The 15,953-nt window shown below is 30.0% G+C and overlaps 1 protein-coding gene across 1 annotated transcript in view; it reads right to left on the bottom strand.

Moving 5' to 3' along the window:
- Positions 1 to 12,278, bottom strand: part of LOC107449990 (uncharacterized) — a 38,026-nt gene extending 25,748 nt beyond the window's left edge. The window contains exons 1-3 of the mRNA XM_016065686.4: positions 11,881 to 12,278; positions 6,671 to 8,402; positions 673 to 898 (exon numbers count right to left, since the gene is read on the bottom strand). Of these exons, the coding sequence (XP_015921172.1) occupies positions 673 to 898; positions 6,671 to 8,377 (1,933 nt within the window). The 5' untranslated portion in view covers positions 8,378 to 8,402; positions 11,881 to 12,278. The remainder of the gene's footprint in view (positions 1 to 672; positions 899 to 6,670; positions 8,403 to 11,880) is intronic.
- Between the last annotated feature and the right edge of the window lie 3,675 nt (positions 12,279 to 15,953).

Raw genomic sequence — 15,953 nt, 5'->3', positions numbered from 1 at the left:
GTTAAAGTCTTAAATTTATATTCATAGCTGCCAATATGGATAGGAAAAAAATCCAGTAGATTTTACTAAAAAATATAAATTTCATGATAACTGTTGCATAATATACATAATTATACAAATAAGGAAATTATTATAAGGAAGGAGATTATAAAATTATCTCCTAGTCGCTACTACATAATTTTTTTTTTCAATAAAAATGCACAACACGTGTATTTTATTATTTTTTTCAATAATCATGAAAAAGATTTCTAGAAAAACTTACAATTTTTGGAAAAAGTAGCAACTGTAAAGATATAGTCAGGAATAAAATTTCCTAATTTTGCCTTATAGTAAAACAGTAATTGACAATATACATCACCAAAAATTAGATTTAAAAAAAGAAACTTGTAACTAGTTAAACGATTATCCACAAGAAAATACCGGGTTGAAATTTCTTAGACTAGAAAAAATTGTGTCACAGATTCCTACGAAAGAAAGATAAAACGAATTTCTTGAAACGAGGTATAATAGTTAAGACAGTGTTAATAAAAAGACATTCCATTAAGGTCTTAAGACTCTTACGAAAGAAAGATAAAACAAATTTCTTGAAATGAGATAAAATTATGATAGTTAAGACAGCATTAATAAAAAGACATTTCATTAAGTTCTTAAAAGTGAAGAAACTCGTTATACCTTCGACCACAACAACCTTTAGTAATGGATCATACGGATGGTGCTTAATGAAGACATTTGCATTGGAGTGCTCCATTATACTTTTGACATTCCTGCCGTGCTTTCCGATGAGACGGCCACACAGCTCTTGTGGCAACTCAAACTCATAGACAAATTCTTTTGATGATTGTGTGGAAGTCTTTGGGTCTAAAAATCCATTACATTCCAGTTTGCATTGTTTTACAGTCTGCAAAAAGAAACAATATTAATGAGAAAGTACATTAACATATTTTCTACATTTAGGGTCTATACATGGTTAATATACTATGGTCTTTTGACTGTCTGTTTGCCCCTTTGGGTGCTTCTCTAACTTTTATTTCTATTTATTGTACAATTTCTGCTTGATGTAAACCCTACACAAATATGGTGGGTCGTGTCACTATTCAAATTATACATGGTTAATAACCTAAATCAAAACTTTGCAATTTAATAAAAAGCATTAATTATTTTAAATTAAATTGAAAATGTAAGATAAATATTGTACCAAGTGGTTTAAATATATATTTCGTCATTAATTGTTTGAAAAACAGCATATGTATAAGAATATACGACAAAGCGGTACAAAATAAATGGCAAAGAAGTATAAAATATTTTTAGAGAAATCATTTATATCAGGATTAGAAAGGATTGTAAACACAACGGTAAAATTTGTAGCGAAAACAATAGTTTTTAATGCGAAATTTTAATTTTAAATTGTTACTTTAACTCTGTTTTTCTGCCTTATATTAAACAAAAATATAAATATATATATGTTTACTGATTTAAAAATAAGAGAATTTCAGTTTTTAATATTTTTCTTCTATAAATTATACATTCAAAACAAAAATAATAAACCAGAGAGACAGGGGGGGGGGGATCCCAAATTATAATTTAAAAAAATATTCTACTTTAAGTCCCTTTTTTGAAATTCTCTATAAAATTAATAAAGATATTTAATCAAATTAATAAAGGTATTTAATCAAATTAATAAAGGTATTTAATCAAATTAATTAAATGTCTATGATAAAATTTTCAAGCATCCTGTTTCTAATTGAGTGAATTGAATCTAATTTGGAATTGAACCTACAATAACAATTTTTACATAATGTAAATTAATATTATTAACACTTAACACTATTGTTTTTGTTTGGATTCCAGTTTTTTATCTTTTTTTTTAATCTACTTATTACAGCTCTTATAACAATACAATTAGAAAGTATCACAGTTAGAAATTTTTAAAAGTTTGTATCAATATATATTTTGAAAACCAAAATCTTTTAATAATTTATAGAGACCATTGGTTCACATTTTAAATATATTTTATTATAATTATTGCCAAGCAATTTTTTCCTTCTCAGCAAAATTTTGCTAAACTTGCATCAATGCATAGTTATAGAAATGTATCATGCTAAGAATATTAAAAGAGTTAAAATAGGACAAAATTTTGTTAATTGTTTATTTATAATTAATTTTTTTAAAGGCCAATTTAAATTTTTAATTGTAAAGTGGCCAGTGATCCAAAAAAGGTTGGGAACCTATTTTAAAAAAAAAAATAATAAACACAAAAAAGCTAAATAACAAACTTAAAATACTAAGATCCTTTTTGCTTTTGCGGACTTAGTTGAAAAAAAGATCATAGCTGTACCACGATTAATTTTTTTTTTTTACATAAATAAGCAAATAAATTATAAAAGCACAAATATAAATTTTCATAATTCAAAAACTAATTTAAATTTTAACCAAAGAGAAAAATTTTCAGTGTTGCACATTTTCAAAGATAAAAATATGTGGGTGCAATAAATAATTCAAATCATTTTTGTTGAACTAAATCTTATAACCTCCCTCTCCTCAAAAAAAAGTAGAAAAAAATACCAATGACAGCTTTAAGAACATTTTTACTTTAGTTCCTTGTACCAGTGTTTCTAAGAACCATTAATATATTTTTGAGCTTTATCACAAACCAGTAAAGTCAATAATTTGAAATATTGGCACAATATTTACAAAATTATCCAAAATTAATTGTTACATACATAAAAACAATTTTTAAACTGTATTTTAGAAAAAATGTGTAAGAACAAGATGCTTTCATCATCAGTTTTCTCTGATTTTGCATTAAAACCTGTTTTATACAATCAATCAATAATTGAAATCCGATTCAAGCTTTTAAACTTAACATGAAATTAGATAAGTAAGTAAATAGTATTTAAAATTCAACTGAGATAGCCATTTTTCCAATTTTTAAATTTAATGCAAAGTTAAGCTGCAAAATACTTTTTGTTTGTCATTTACACATTACATTAATTTTTTTTTTTTTTTTTTTTTTCATTTTGGACTTATAATTCTTCAAAAATAGTAGATGGGATAATATTTAGAGTACTACCTGTGTGTAGAAATTTAAAGAGATAGCTTGCATTTTATTTGCAAGATATTTTGTGAAGGGTCCGTTAACGGACCCAAATTTCTTCTAAACAGACCCCTGCATTGTATATTTGACTAATGTTAAAAAATTAGTTATTATATGTTAAATATTTAACAAAGTTAGTTATTTTATTTTGATTTGAAGAGCAATGAAAAATGCTATTGCAATTTTTTTAAGCCTGTCTTTTTCATAATTTCTTCAATACATTATTACAAGAAAGACACATTATTTCTCCTTGGCACTTTACTTACAAACAATACTTACTTACTTGGCACTTTACTTACAAACAATAAGGTGTTCATAATTTTTAATGTTTTTATTTTTACTTTGAATGAATCCAGATGTTATTAATTGCCAATTGGTCCTTTATTTTTTTGTTTACCTTCATGCTGGGATTGATTCTGACCAATAAAGAATTTGGTCTGTTTTATGATTTGCTAGACTAATTATTTCCTTTATCGCATTTTACAAATCATCATTACATTAAAGAAAATAATTAACTATCATGAAATCTGTAGCAGTATAGCATTACCGAAAAACAGATTGACGAAATCACGGGAACGGGAAAGGGGTTACTCAAATGCATGTTTTGTGATAAATAATATTGCATAGAAAATATTGGGTTTTAAAACTAAGTGGAAATCGAAAGCAATGACTGCGGGGGGGGGNGGGGGGGGGGGGGGGGATCGATAAAATCATTACATTAAAAAATAAATGATCAAAAGCGCGATTCGAATTTCCCATATCGACTGAAACATATCGGGATATCTAAAACCCAAGCGAAAATCTGTGTCAATAACTGACAAAAATACAATCAATATGGATTTACAATATCGGTATAAATTAAGCGCTTCAAAAAGTGATTATTTAAATGAGAGACTCAAATTTTACATGTAAATTTTTTCAGAAAAGCAAACCAAAATGTTTTATTCTCCAAAAGCAAAATATTTCTGCAAGAACTCTGTAAAGTTCTACTGCAACGTTGCTGCAATTTTATTTATTAATTTCATTCTTAAATAATACTAAAAGAATTTTACATTTTAGAAATAAGCAATATAACTTACAAACAGCTGTGACAGAAATTATTTGTTTTCCAATTGCAACTAAATAAATCATTATAATATATTCAAACTTTAATTTTAAACAAAAATGTAACCATACTAAATAGTGAATGTATTAAATTTATTCAGCTCTCATAAAAAGAAGAAAAATTCATGTTACTTCTTGCTATTGCAGGGGTCTGTCCAGACATTTTGTGAAAGGTCCGTTTTTGTATAATTGTGAAAAAATTACTCGTAATTTGTGAATATAAAATAAACGTTAAATCACATTCTTTCAACCAGGGTCCGCTTTTGTGAATTTGTGCAAACAGGGTCCGTTATTGCAAAAAAACTTTTTCAAGAAGTTTTTAAATTGTAAAGACATACAAGATTATGCTCAACACTGTAAAGTTATAATTAAAAAAATTAAATTTTTAAAAATAAACAGCAATTGCAGATACTAAATTAGCAATGCAACATACAAATATTTTGTATTTAGCCTATACTGCCGAACGCAGAATATTCATTTCGGACGAATAAAGGAAGAAACGTCTGTCAAAGACAAAATTTAATTTGTTACACGTCTTTCCACCCCACCCCCCTTCTTGGGAAGGTTTTATTCGATTAACAAAACAATAATGAAGATAAACAAATTTGTGAAGGGTCCGATTAAAAGATAAATTAATTTGTGAAGGGTCCGTTTTTAAGTTAAAATATTTTGTGAAGGGTCCGTTTTTATGAAAAGATATTTTGTGAAGGGTCCATTAATGGACCCAAATTTCTTCTAAACAGAACCCTGTATTGTATACTTGACTAATGTTAAAAAATTAGTTATATGCTAAATATTTAACAAAGTTATTTTATTTTGATTTGAAGAGCAATGAAAAAAGCTATTGCAATTTTTTTAATCCTGTCTTTTTCATAATTTCTTCAATATTACAAGAAAGATACATTATTTCTCCTTGGCACTTTACTTCAAATAATTTCATAAAAGCAAAGTATTAAGTAAATAATAGCATTACTAGGTGGATATAAATGTAATTGCAGGTTTCTAAAATGTTAAGAAAATCGGTTTAAAAGAAATATTAAGTCATGGAACCCCTTTCACTTTGCAATAGAACCCAAGGATTCTCCAGAACACCATTTGGGAACCGTTACTCGAGGGATTGATTTCAATTCTTATCAAAAGTTTAAGTTGTGTTTGCTTTTCTCAAAAGGTAACAAACCTACCTTGAGTTCTCAAAGAAATAAATTGGAAAAGGTAACTCTTTTCTTTGATATACTGGTTTCACAAGACAGAAAGGTATAAGCATAGCTGCCAACATAGATCAGGAAATATCCGCTAGATATTTTGAAAAATAAATTTCAAGATAATTCTTGCATAATTCACTAAATACTTTACAAATAGGGAATTTTAGGTTTTTTTTTTATAGACATTAAAATAGGAATGCTGTAATATTTTCTGGTCATGATTGGCATCAAATATGCTTAAGTTATGAATTGTGTTTAGTCACAATTTTGAATAGCAATAGCCATTTAATTCATAAGAAATAATTAAGATTTTTCTAATTAATTTAGAAAGGGAGTTCAGTTTAAAACTTTTTTTTGTTCTAAAATGTATAGTTTATTTTCATCAATAAGCTGAACATTTTAGAACCAAAAAAAAAATGAGGTTTGCTTTATTATATATTAGTAATACTTATTTAAATATTTCAGCAAGCAATTATCGGGGCAAAAAATCTATTTCGATAAGGATTTTTCTAGGAAACTTACTTGGGGAATGTTCTAAAATGCACAAAAATCAGCAGAATTTTTATTAAATCAGTAGACCAGGAGAAACGAGCAAAATCCAGTAGTCTACTGGAAAATCCAATAGAGTTGGCAGCTACGTTGCTACGTATAAGTATAAAAAAAAATTTCTAAGTAGGTACTATTTTTGAAGGTGCCCCTTGATTCTCAACAAGTTGTGATTGCGGTTCATCGCCAAGCTGGGCCATAGTGTTTTATTTATGTTAACGTCCATAGTTTTCTTTGGAAACCCAATCGTGATTCTGATTGGTTTAGATTTGAACGTTATTTTTTAATGTTTAACGGAATATGTAATTTCAGAGGTCAGTTAGTTCTATGCTAGATGTCAGATGGTAAGGTTAATTCTGCCTTTGGTCCTAATTCTGTGTACCTAAAAGTGAGGATATTCAAGCTATATAAAGTGAGCCTATTTTTTTTCTGTGTTTACTTTATTAATTTTTGTTTCGATTCAAAATGCATTTTATTGGGTTTATTAATTTTGCTTATATTGTGTCTATTGCAATTTTATTAAGTTTTGGCCGATGTTTTATTGAAATTTCATTATGTTTTGGCAGCCATTCCAGTGTTCCACGCAAACAGAAATGGAGCCAAACAAAAAGTGCCAATTTCGCCAAGGGGCACCCTTTAATATATTTTTACCTTTTTTTCTTCTTTCTATTCTTATTAAAAGCAACAATTAAAAAAATTATAAGAAATAAACAAAAAAATTTACTTTATATCCTTCTTCAGTCGATAATTCTAAGTGGCTATCTTTGTGAGATGAACTAGTTGAATTTTTATCAGCAACAGTCAAATCTATGTTAGTTTTTATTTCACAATACCTTCCTAATGGCAGAATTTCATTACTTGCATTGAGCAACTGCTTTGAATCACTACACAAACTAGTTGCACTCAAGTTAGTTGATTTTGAAACTGCTTTATCAGTCCAGTTTGAACTAGAGAAATTATTAACAGAATCATTACAATTTAATGTCAGTGAATTTAAGTCTGGTGAAATTTGTTGCAGTATACAAGTTGCTGCACCTGAACTAGAATTATTTTTATTCATATTCAAAATGGAAGCATATGTCTCAGATTTGACACCATTACCGTGCCCATTCTCTGTAGAACTGCTAACACTAGAGCCTTCTGCTACAACTGCATCTATATTTAGAGTCTTACTATCACAAGTAAATTTATCATTAGAAGTTAAGGATAAATCTTTAATGGCAGACAAATTATTTTGTACAAGATCATCATCACTCTCTTTAGGATTAAAGGATCTCTCATCCGAGTGGTCTAAATTCTTTATAATCGATTCGACTTCAGAACTAAAAGACTTTTCTGTTCCAAAAATATTCATATCTGGACAAATAGAATTATTATCTTCATTGGGTGGAACTTCTAAATGCTTACCAAGATTGGATTCTTTCAAACTTTCAGTATACGAATCGGTGTAGTTTTGAATGTTTATTAAGGATTCGTTAAAAGATAGCAAATTCAGAACATCTTTCGGAGAACTAGAGCCATCGTTTTTGATGAGATTTGATGCAATAGCAGTTGGACTGTTGCTAGCGGAACTTTTATCTAATTCATCGCAAAAACTACTCAATAAGCTGCTTTCATCTAAAACGCTAGATAGACTATCTTTATTTGTGGACTCAGCAAATAGCTTGCCTTCAGAATCATCACTAACATAGCTTAAACTATTTTCATCAAATGCACTCGAATGGCAATCTGTTTCGATAATCTTCTCGCACTCGACGGGTGACGAGGCTGTTAAATTGTCTAAATTTTCACACTCAACAATGTTCTTTTGTAAACAACCTTCGGGGTTATTATTCCCGATTTCAAAACTGCTATTCAAATCTAAGGTTTGGTCATTTGGACTACTCAGGTCGTCCTTATTTGCTTCGGATAAAAACAAATCCTCGCTTTTGAAGAAGTCTATATCTTGTTTAATCAAATTTTTGTACTTTGAACTCTGCTGCAACGCAGAATCGTTTTCGAATTTGACAATCCCTGATTCAAAAACTTGCTCAGAATCTTCTACACTATTTTTTATATCCTCAATTCTTAAAAAATCTTTGTTCTCACTACCATAAGACACATGAGAGTTTTCAACGCAGTTGGGTAAAACTAAGTTACAATGGGGGTGTCCATCGCTTACATGTAAAGGTGAATCAAATAATGGGCAGTCGGACTCAGAGGATTTCTCAGACCTTATTGGAGAAGTAAAACTGCAGGCGTCAGAGAAGGTGTTATCTATATCTGATGACGATGTAGACTCCAAACAGGACTTATTTTCTTCCTGTATTTCACACACACTGTCGGAAGGCAGCTCACTGATAGATTTTGTTTTCTTCCTTCTTTTAAGCCAATAAATAGCAAGAAAAGTAAGAACTGTAGGAACCAAACATATCACTAAGTTTCTTGTCATGATGATTCAACTCAACTGATTTCAACTAAAATAAAATAATTATTCGTTATTTTTACAACAAAATATATTTTCGTAATTATTGAGAATAAATCTAACAGTTTCACAGAAAATTCCTGATTAAAAAAATTTTTTTAGCTAATTTTTGATAAAATTATATTTAAAACTAAAATTAAGAACACATAAAAACTATGGATAAAAAAAAACATAGAAATTGAAGGTTAGACTCAATAAATTAATAATAAAATTTACATCTTAAAAGGAATAATAAAATCTTACTACTTTATTAAATAAAATAAATTTATGATCCAAGTTACTAGGACTTGATAAAATATTACATCTTCATCACAAAAATTTTCAACTTGGGAATTTCAAAGCCAACGAAGGCTGGCTTGCTTGGACTTTTACCAAAATAGGCTGACTTTTCAGCAATTGTGTTAAAAACACTCTAATAATATTTGCATAGCATTTAACATTCATTAAATCAGTTATTTAACATTCAAAATTCACTAAATATAAATATCCAAAACTTGAAAAATATTTCTAACTAAATGTTGAATTTAAACAGTGAACCCCATAAATTATTTCTCGTTTCTTCCAACCAAAGTGGAGGAAACTTTTTCACAAAGAAATATTTTTAAACGAAGATTATTTTCACAAAGAAATATAATATCTATTTTTAAACAGAAATTCCTAATTTTTGATTTCTTCTTTTACTAAAAGTGGTTACCTATTTGAAATATGAATCTTATACCCCTTTATACATCTATTAATATAGACCAGTGTTTCCCAAAATGTGGTATGTGTACCCCCAGGGCCCCAGAAGCAGAAAGTGCCTAAAACTGTGACGTACGTCGCAGAACAAACGAAATCCTGCAGAACAATTTGTATCTTGAATAGAATTCTCTTTAGCTTTGACCACTTGCTGTTTCCCTGGAATGATGTTGCTTTAAAAGAGGAACATTTATCAGTATTCTCCCTCTCCCATATCTTTGCCATTCTGAGGAGGAAATTAAAGAATAAGCTTTTGGCTATAACATTTTTATAAAATGGATATATCAGTGCTTAGCAGACAGCAGGAGAAATCGATCACCTATTTTATCAAGAAAGCTTCTAAATCAAGCCGTAAAAGATTTAAATTCCGAGATTTCCAATTTCATAAAGTTTATGACTTTTTTATTTTCCATTCCCATTTCAGAAGCAATTTGTGAATCGTGGGGATCCACGATTGACAGAATTGTTTCTGAAAGACCAAATGCTTTTGATGGAGATGAAGAAGTTGTTGGAACAACAGCCAGCGAATGTTTGTGTTTGCAAATGGTGCACCATTTGGGCACTTGTCCCTTCGAAAGATTTTTAAGGCAGCCCTTATTTTAATGTTCGGACCTTCATATCATAGGTATTTTATTAATAATTCATCATCGTTGTCATTAACAAAATTTGTACTTCAAAAGTGATTGAAAAAGTAACAAATCTAGAATGTTTGCCTTGGTTTAAAAAATAATGTAGTGTATTTGTGTATGATCCTGTATTTTAATAAGTGAAAATATAGTATTTTAACTTAAAGTTGACTTTTTTTCGCAGTGAAATGCTTGCAGAACATTTGTATAAATTAATGAGTCCTGTTGCAGAACATTTGAAAATATTCTGCTTATGGGCCCAGGGGTACGGGAACAGTTTAGAGGGGGTACATGTTCCTATGCGAAATATCTTGCAACAAACAGAAATTTCATACAATTTTATTTAAAAACAAAGCTAGCCATGAAAATTTACGATTACGTATTTTTCTATTGGCTAATTTTTGCAGAGTTAACAGTAATAATTAGAGGTATCAACAACCAGTAGTGATTTTTAACTTTTGGGCAATTTTTTTACAGTGAAAAATACATTCATTTTGTATTAGTGATACACAGCTTTATGAAAAATTTAGAAAGGGTACACGAAAGTCATAAGTTTGGGAAACACTGATATAGACTATAAGCATTCACCCTATGGCAGAATTTTTTCAAGCTAACTGCGACAAAACGCACTAATTTCTTTCTGCAAGCTACTTTTAAACATAACAAACATATATGTTACTAATTTAAAATAACAAAAAAATTTATAATTTTTTTTAATTGAACATGTAACAATTTTTATCCTAATAATAGGGGTGATACCCTCGAATTTTTTTTTGGGGGGGGCACACTTTTTCCCTCTTCGCATTTAGTAATTAATCATCACTAAAAAAAATAATTAAAAATCCTGCAAAGCGTTGCCGGAAAAAAGATCCACGGTGAAATCACTCGTAGCAGACTCTATAAAGAATATCGGATTTAAAATCTATGGAGAAATTAATAGCAATAACTGCTAAAAATTTGACAGAATCATAAGCATGAAATAACTCTAATTAGCATGAAATAACACTCCCGCCTTAAAAAGTAAATACTCAAATGCACAATTTGAGTTTTCCATATTGTTTGAAATATATCGGGATATTTTAAAACCATGTAAAAATTGATATATCAATAACTGCCGAAAATTCAATCGAAACATTACATCGATTTGCAATACTATCGGCGTAAATTGAGCGAGTCAAATGCGTGATTATGTATGATTCAAATATTGCATGTAAATTTCTGTATAAAAGAAAACAAACGTTTTTTACTTTTCAAAAGAAAATATTTCTGCAAGAACTCTGTAACGTTCTGCTACAATGTCGCCATGTTGCTGCGATTCTGCCACAGGGAGCATTCATAATTATCCTATCTATTGATGGACACACAAAGAATACACAATAAAGGGGTGTCATATTAGGACAATCAAGGCTTTTAAAAAATCAGAACTCATCAAACACCAGCTTCAAGAAAAAGCAAAGCAATTTGATACTCAACATTTTACTAGTTATTTTTAATAAATTGAAGAAAAAAAACATGCCTGATAGTCAAAGTTAGGCATGATGAGGCATCTTATAAATGATAAATTATAGGTTCTTGTAGCAAATAATCCACTATCGGTTAACAACTAAATAAAGAAAAAGTTGGTGCTTACCCATCTTTAATGTAGGATGATGCAATATTTTTTATGTTTGCATACACATAAGTTTGAATCGTTGCTTAATGCCAGTCTAGCACAACATTTTGCACATCGAGCGAAATACTAGCAACTAATTAAGAAACAAAATACTTTATGTCCAAAGGGAAATAAAGGTAAACTTGGAATCTACACTGCAACTCATTATATAATGTTAGATAGCGTTATAATTAATTTTTAAACACATTCAATTACATTCTTCCTGTTTAAATGCATAAAAAAGCTTCATCTAGACAAATTATAAAAATCTGAAATTCAATAAATGAATTAACTTTTAAAGGTGACCCCTTAACGCAAGGATTTCATGTAATAGTTAAACTATAATTGATAAATCAAATAAGCCATACCAAGCAATAAAATATAAAACGAGATGAAAAACGCTTTTCAAACGAAATGTTTAAATATCTAAAGAAGGCACTGAGTTCAATACTTACATGGAACAGTAAACAGCATGGACATCGTTAAACATATTGAATGATCAAATACTTTATTTCAAACGAGTAAATGTTTAATACAGTAATAGAAAGAATTTTCTGCGCTAGTTAAGAAATACATACAATTTCCACAGAGAGTACTGCCATAGTAAATCTAGTTAGATATTCATTTAAAAACTAATAACTACAACATAAACACAGCACGCACTCAAACATGCAACCATGGATGCTTCGAAGGATCCAGCGAAAAGTTAGCATAGAATTTTTTCAACTTTTGAGTTTAATCAATCGGCATCTCTTATTGAAACAGTTTGCGCCTTTTACGAAGCAAAACGGTAAAAACTTTTTAGTGCAGTTTGCACACATTAGATTTCAAATCACCCCATCAATATAATACTAAAGTGTTGCCAATAATTGATCTAATATATAAAATAATTAGAAAAATTTCCTCTCGCAGAAGCAAAGAGACAAGACAAGGATCCTTTATGGAACATTTTCACTGCACTCCCATATGCGATCGCATGATGCCGTCATTTTAACGTCACATTTCTACACCTAGGGAAAACCTGTAACCTAACGGACTGCGATCTTCATTTTCCCTCCCAACATGGATGTGTTTCACTCCTAACAATTTGCTGGTGAAAGCGATTTGAAGGTTCGAAGTCTCACAGAAGACTGATCGTTAAGACACGCTTCCCAACAGATCACCGAAGTCAAGCATCACTGGCTGCAGTCAATGTGCGGGTGGGTGACCACTTGGATCAGTCTGCGTAGGTACCGAGAGTGTGCGGTATGGGTCCTCGTTAAACTGCTCTACCGTAAAAAGCTTGACTTCGCGTGTAGGTCGTCGGGCTACCGAAGCGGGGGTGCCATCCCCTCTGCAGAGGATCAAAATTATGATGGCATGTCTTCGGATGTTTCGCAGACCGTCGCCAACAGCCCATTGAACTACTACTACTACTACTCGAATGTTCGAATAGGATGTGTTTAACTCTGGGTTAAAATTAGATTTCTGATTTCAAAGATAATTTTTACCCAGATATCTTATGATTTTTTTGAATAATTTTCCTGGATACTTTATGAATATATTTAACAGACATAATTTTTTCTGTCCCAAATTTATTGTTTCATATAATAAATCGATTAAATAAAATAGTTCCTTGCACAACTTATTTGGAAATAAAACGTTAAGTTTTTTTCTTCAAATTTTTGCGTATTCTTGGTCATAATATGTTTAGTATAATTATTGCCGTATTTTTATTAAATATATTACCTACCTTGCTTTCAAAATATTTAAATTAAAAAAAATACTTGTTTTTTAATAAAATTTAGATTTTTTTTTTTTTTTTTTTTTTTTTTTTTTTTTTTTTTTTTTTTTTTNTTTTTTTTTTTTTTTTTTTGTAAGAAAAATAAGAAAATTGGTGAGTTATAAAGATCTGAGATTGGTACATAATGAATAAATAAGATTTCTGTAATAACTTTATCGTATATAACATAAATAAGAATTACCATAAATTGTATACTTGTTTTTCATCCACTGTACAATTTTTTGTAAGAGATTTGTAAAAATGGGAGCTTTAACAATGTAATCGTTTTTGAAATTATTATACAGTTGTTAATGACTTTAGATGCATTATTAAGAAACATAATTTCATTTATTTTCTTCATTTTTCTGTTCTTACGAATTTTGCATTTGCGAAAAACATAAGTGCAAAATAACAAGTCAAAAAATATTTTTACTCTTGCAGCTATAAAACAGAAATAAACTGGATAACTAGTTTTTATAAAAAAATTATGTGATATTTTAGGAACGAAATCTCTTAAGATTAACAGTTAAAAATTTTCAAAATCCCTATTCTAAATTTTTCGTTAGAAATTGTATTAACAAAATATGCTTGAATTGTAAAATGTATTAAGTTTGCAATTGAGAAAAAAAAGAAGGGAAAAGTAATAACAAACAAGAAAGAGAGAAAAATAGAAAAAGCAGTTTTTTTTTCATTGTAATGCAAATTTTTTTTCTTCAGATTATTCAAACTAACAATTATTTAAAAAATTGCTATTACATAAATTAACGTCTACTTAACAAAAAAAATCTAAGTTAGCAAGCTTAAAGTTTATTTCGCACTTTACCTTTATTAAAGCCTTATTAATTACAGATTATTTTGATACTTATTGTACCTTTACAACTAAAAGATTTTAGTATTATAAATTTACGCATTTTATTAATTGCAAATATAAAATAAATAATAGAAAATAATAAAATAATCATAAATATAGTAATAAAATTTTCATAAATAATAAAATCGTTAAAAATAGAAAGTTATAAAATTTTGACAAATATAAACAACCCTTCTTAACTATTAGTTCATTAAAGCTCTCGATAAAATATTTATAATTTCAAAGTTTCATAATCTTATGATGAAATTTCGGAATAAATCAATTGCACTTCTTTTAAAAACATTCAAATTATGATTTTTAGGAAATTTTATAAATAAAGATGTATTTGATTTTTAATCTGTTGTTTATTTAAAGAGTATTTATGTTTTTCGCAAACTATTAGTAAATAGTTATAAGTGAATCACTTCATTTATAATAAATACAATAATGAAAACAAATTTAATAAAAATATTACAAATTAAATGCTTGAAGAAAGATCAATCAAGATTGAAATAAATAGATATTTTATTTCAGACTACGTAATTGTCAAAATGAAAGGAGAATTCAAGCCCACCCCCTTTCAGAAACAAAGCGCCCCTCTATGAACTCCGAGAAAGATGTCACTACCCTCAGCTAAGGGAGAACGATTATTAAAAGATAAACAAAAGCCATTTTGGTCACTTTCTAATGACTAACGGTACACAACGTCACTTCCTAAGCGGAGGGCCCAAACCTTGGTTCGAATTCCCTTCACCACTCTGTTCGGGGGTTGCGAGTTTAGGATTTTGCTTTTCTATCTGACGGGGGTATAAAATAGACTCCAGTGAATAGTGACGTCACTGTCCGCGTTCGAAGTCTGCGAGTTTAGACGTCCAAGAGATCCCGGAAATGGCTGATCAATTTTTTTACATCTCTCTGTTCACACTGGCCACAGTGTTGCATCCACAGGGGTAAATAGATAATGGGTAAGAATACTCTTGCAGTTGGGCAGACCGTGAGAGATCTTCATGGTTTTCCTCTCCATGAAACGTAAGTGTAGGCTTCCTTCATCAGAAAATTTTGCACTTAGGCAAGTTTGTATTGTTACAAGTTATTGTTTACTGTGTGTAAAGATACGTCCCCAGTCTACTTTGGGCAAGGAACGTCCTGTGGGGGGAGGAGTTATCGCCAATGCCAACCTTCATCTATCAAAAGGTACCTCGTGATTGAATCAAGTTAGCATGTCGTATATACCAGTGAATTGATGTTTAATAATCGTAGTGGTATTTAGGCCACAATACTCTCCCACCAGAATTTTATCAGGAATAGAATTCAATGAACGGATACCGCTAGTTGCAGTACTTGTGAAAATACCAGGAGAGCTGAATTAAGGTCACCGGGTTTTTCTTTCTTTTTAGTGCTGAATGAGAGAGGTGTATTAACTTCACGGTCGTAGTCGCTGCTGTGTTGCCTTAGCAGTCGAGTGTATGCAAGCTGACGTTGTGTATGATCGAGACGAGACGAGACTGAGCAGCAACAGTGCGAGGAGGGGGTTAATGTCGCAGTCACAAGTAGCAAGTCAACTGTTCAATGTGGACCATCCATCGAAGTGGGCGTGACTGTCAAGATCGTCGTGTTCATATCACGTCCGGGTCACCAATGTGGGGGGAGGAGTTATCAACAATGCCAGCCTTCATCTATCAAAAGGTACCTCCTGATTGAATCAAGTTAGCATGTCTTATATACCAGTGAATTGATGTTTAATAATCATAGTGGTAGCTACGCCACAGTCCGAAGTTTACTGTGTGTAGCGAAATGTCCCCAGTTTACTGTGTGAAACGAAAAGTCTCCAATTTACTGTATATCAGCAATGTGCCCAGTTTACTGGGTGTCACAAGATCTTCGCTTTACGGTATGGTAACAAGGGTACCCGAAGT

The sequence above is a fragment of the Parasteatoda tepidariorum genome, chromosome 6 (assembly GCF_043381705.1).
Source record: "Parasteatoda tepidariorum isolate YZ-2023 chromosome 6, CAS_Ptep_4.0, whole genome shotgun sequence".
Taxonomy (NCBI): Eukaryota; Metazoa; Arthropoda; class Arachnida; order Araneae; family Theridiidae; genus Parasteatoda; species Parasteatoda tepidariorum.
Note: the sequence above shows the minus strand (reverse complement) of the source record. Positions and strands in the feature narration are given on the sequence as shown.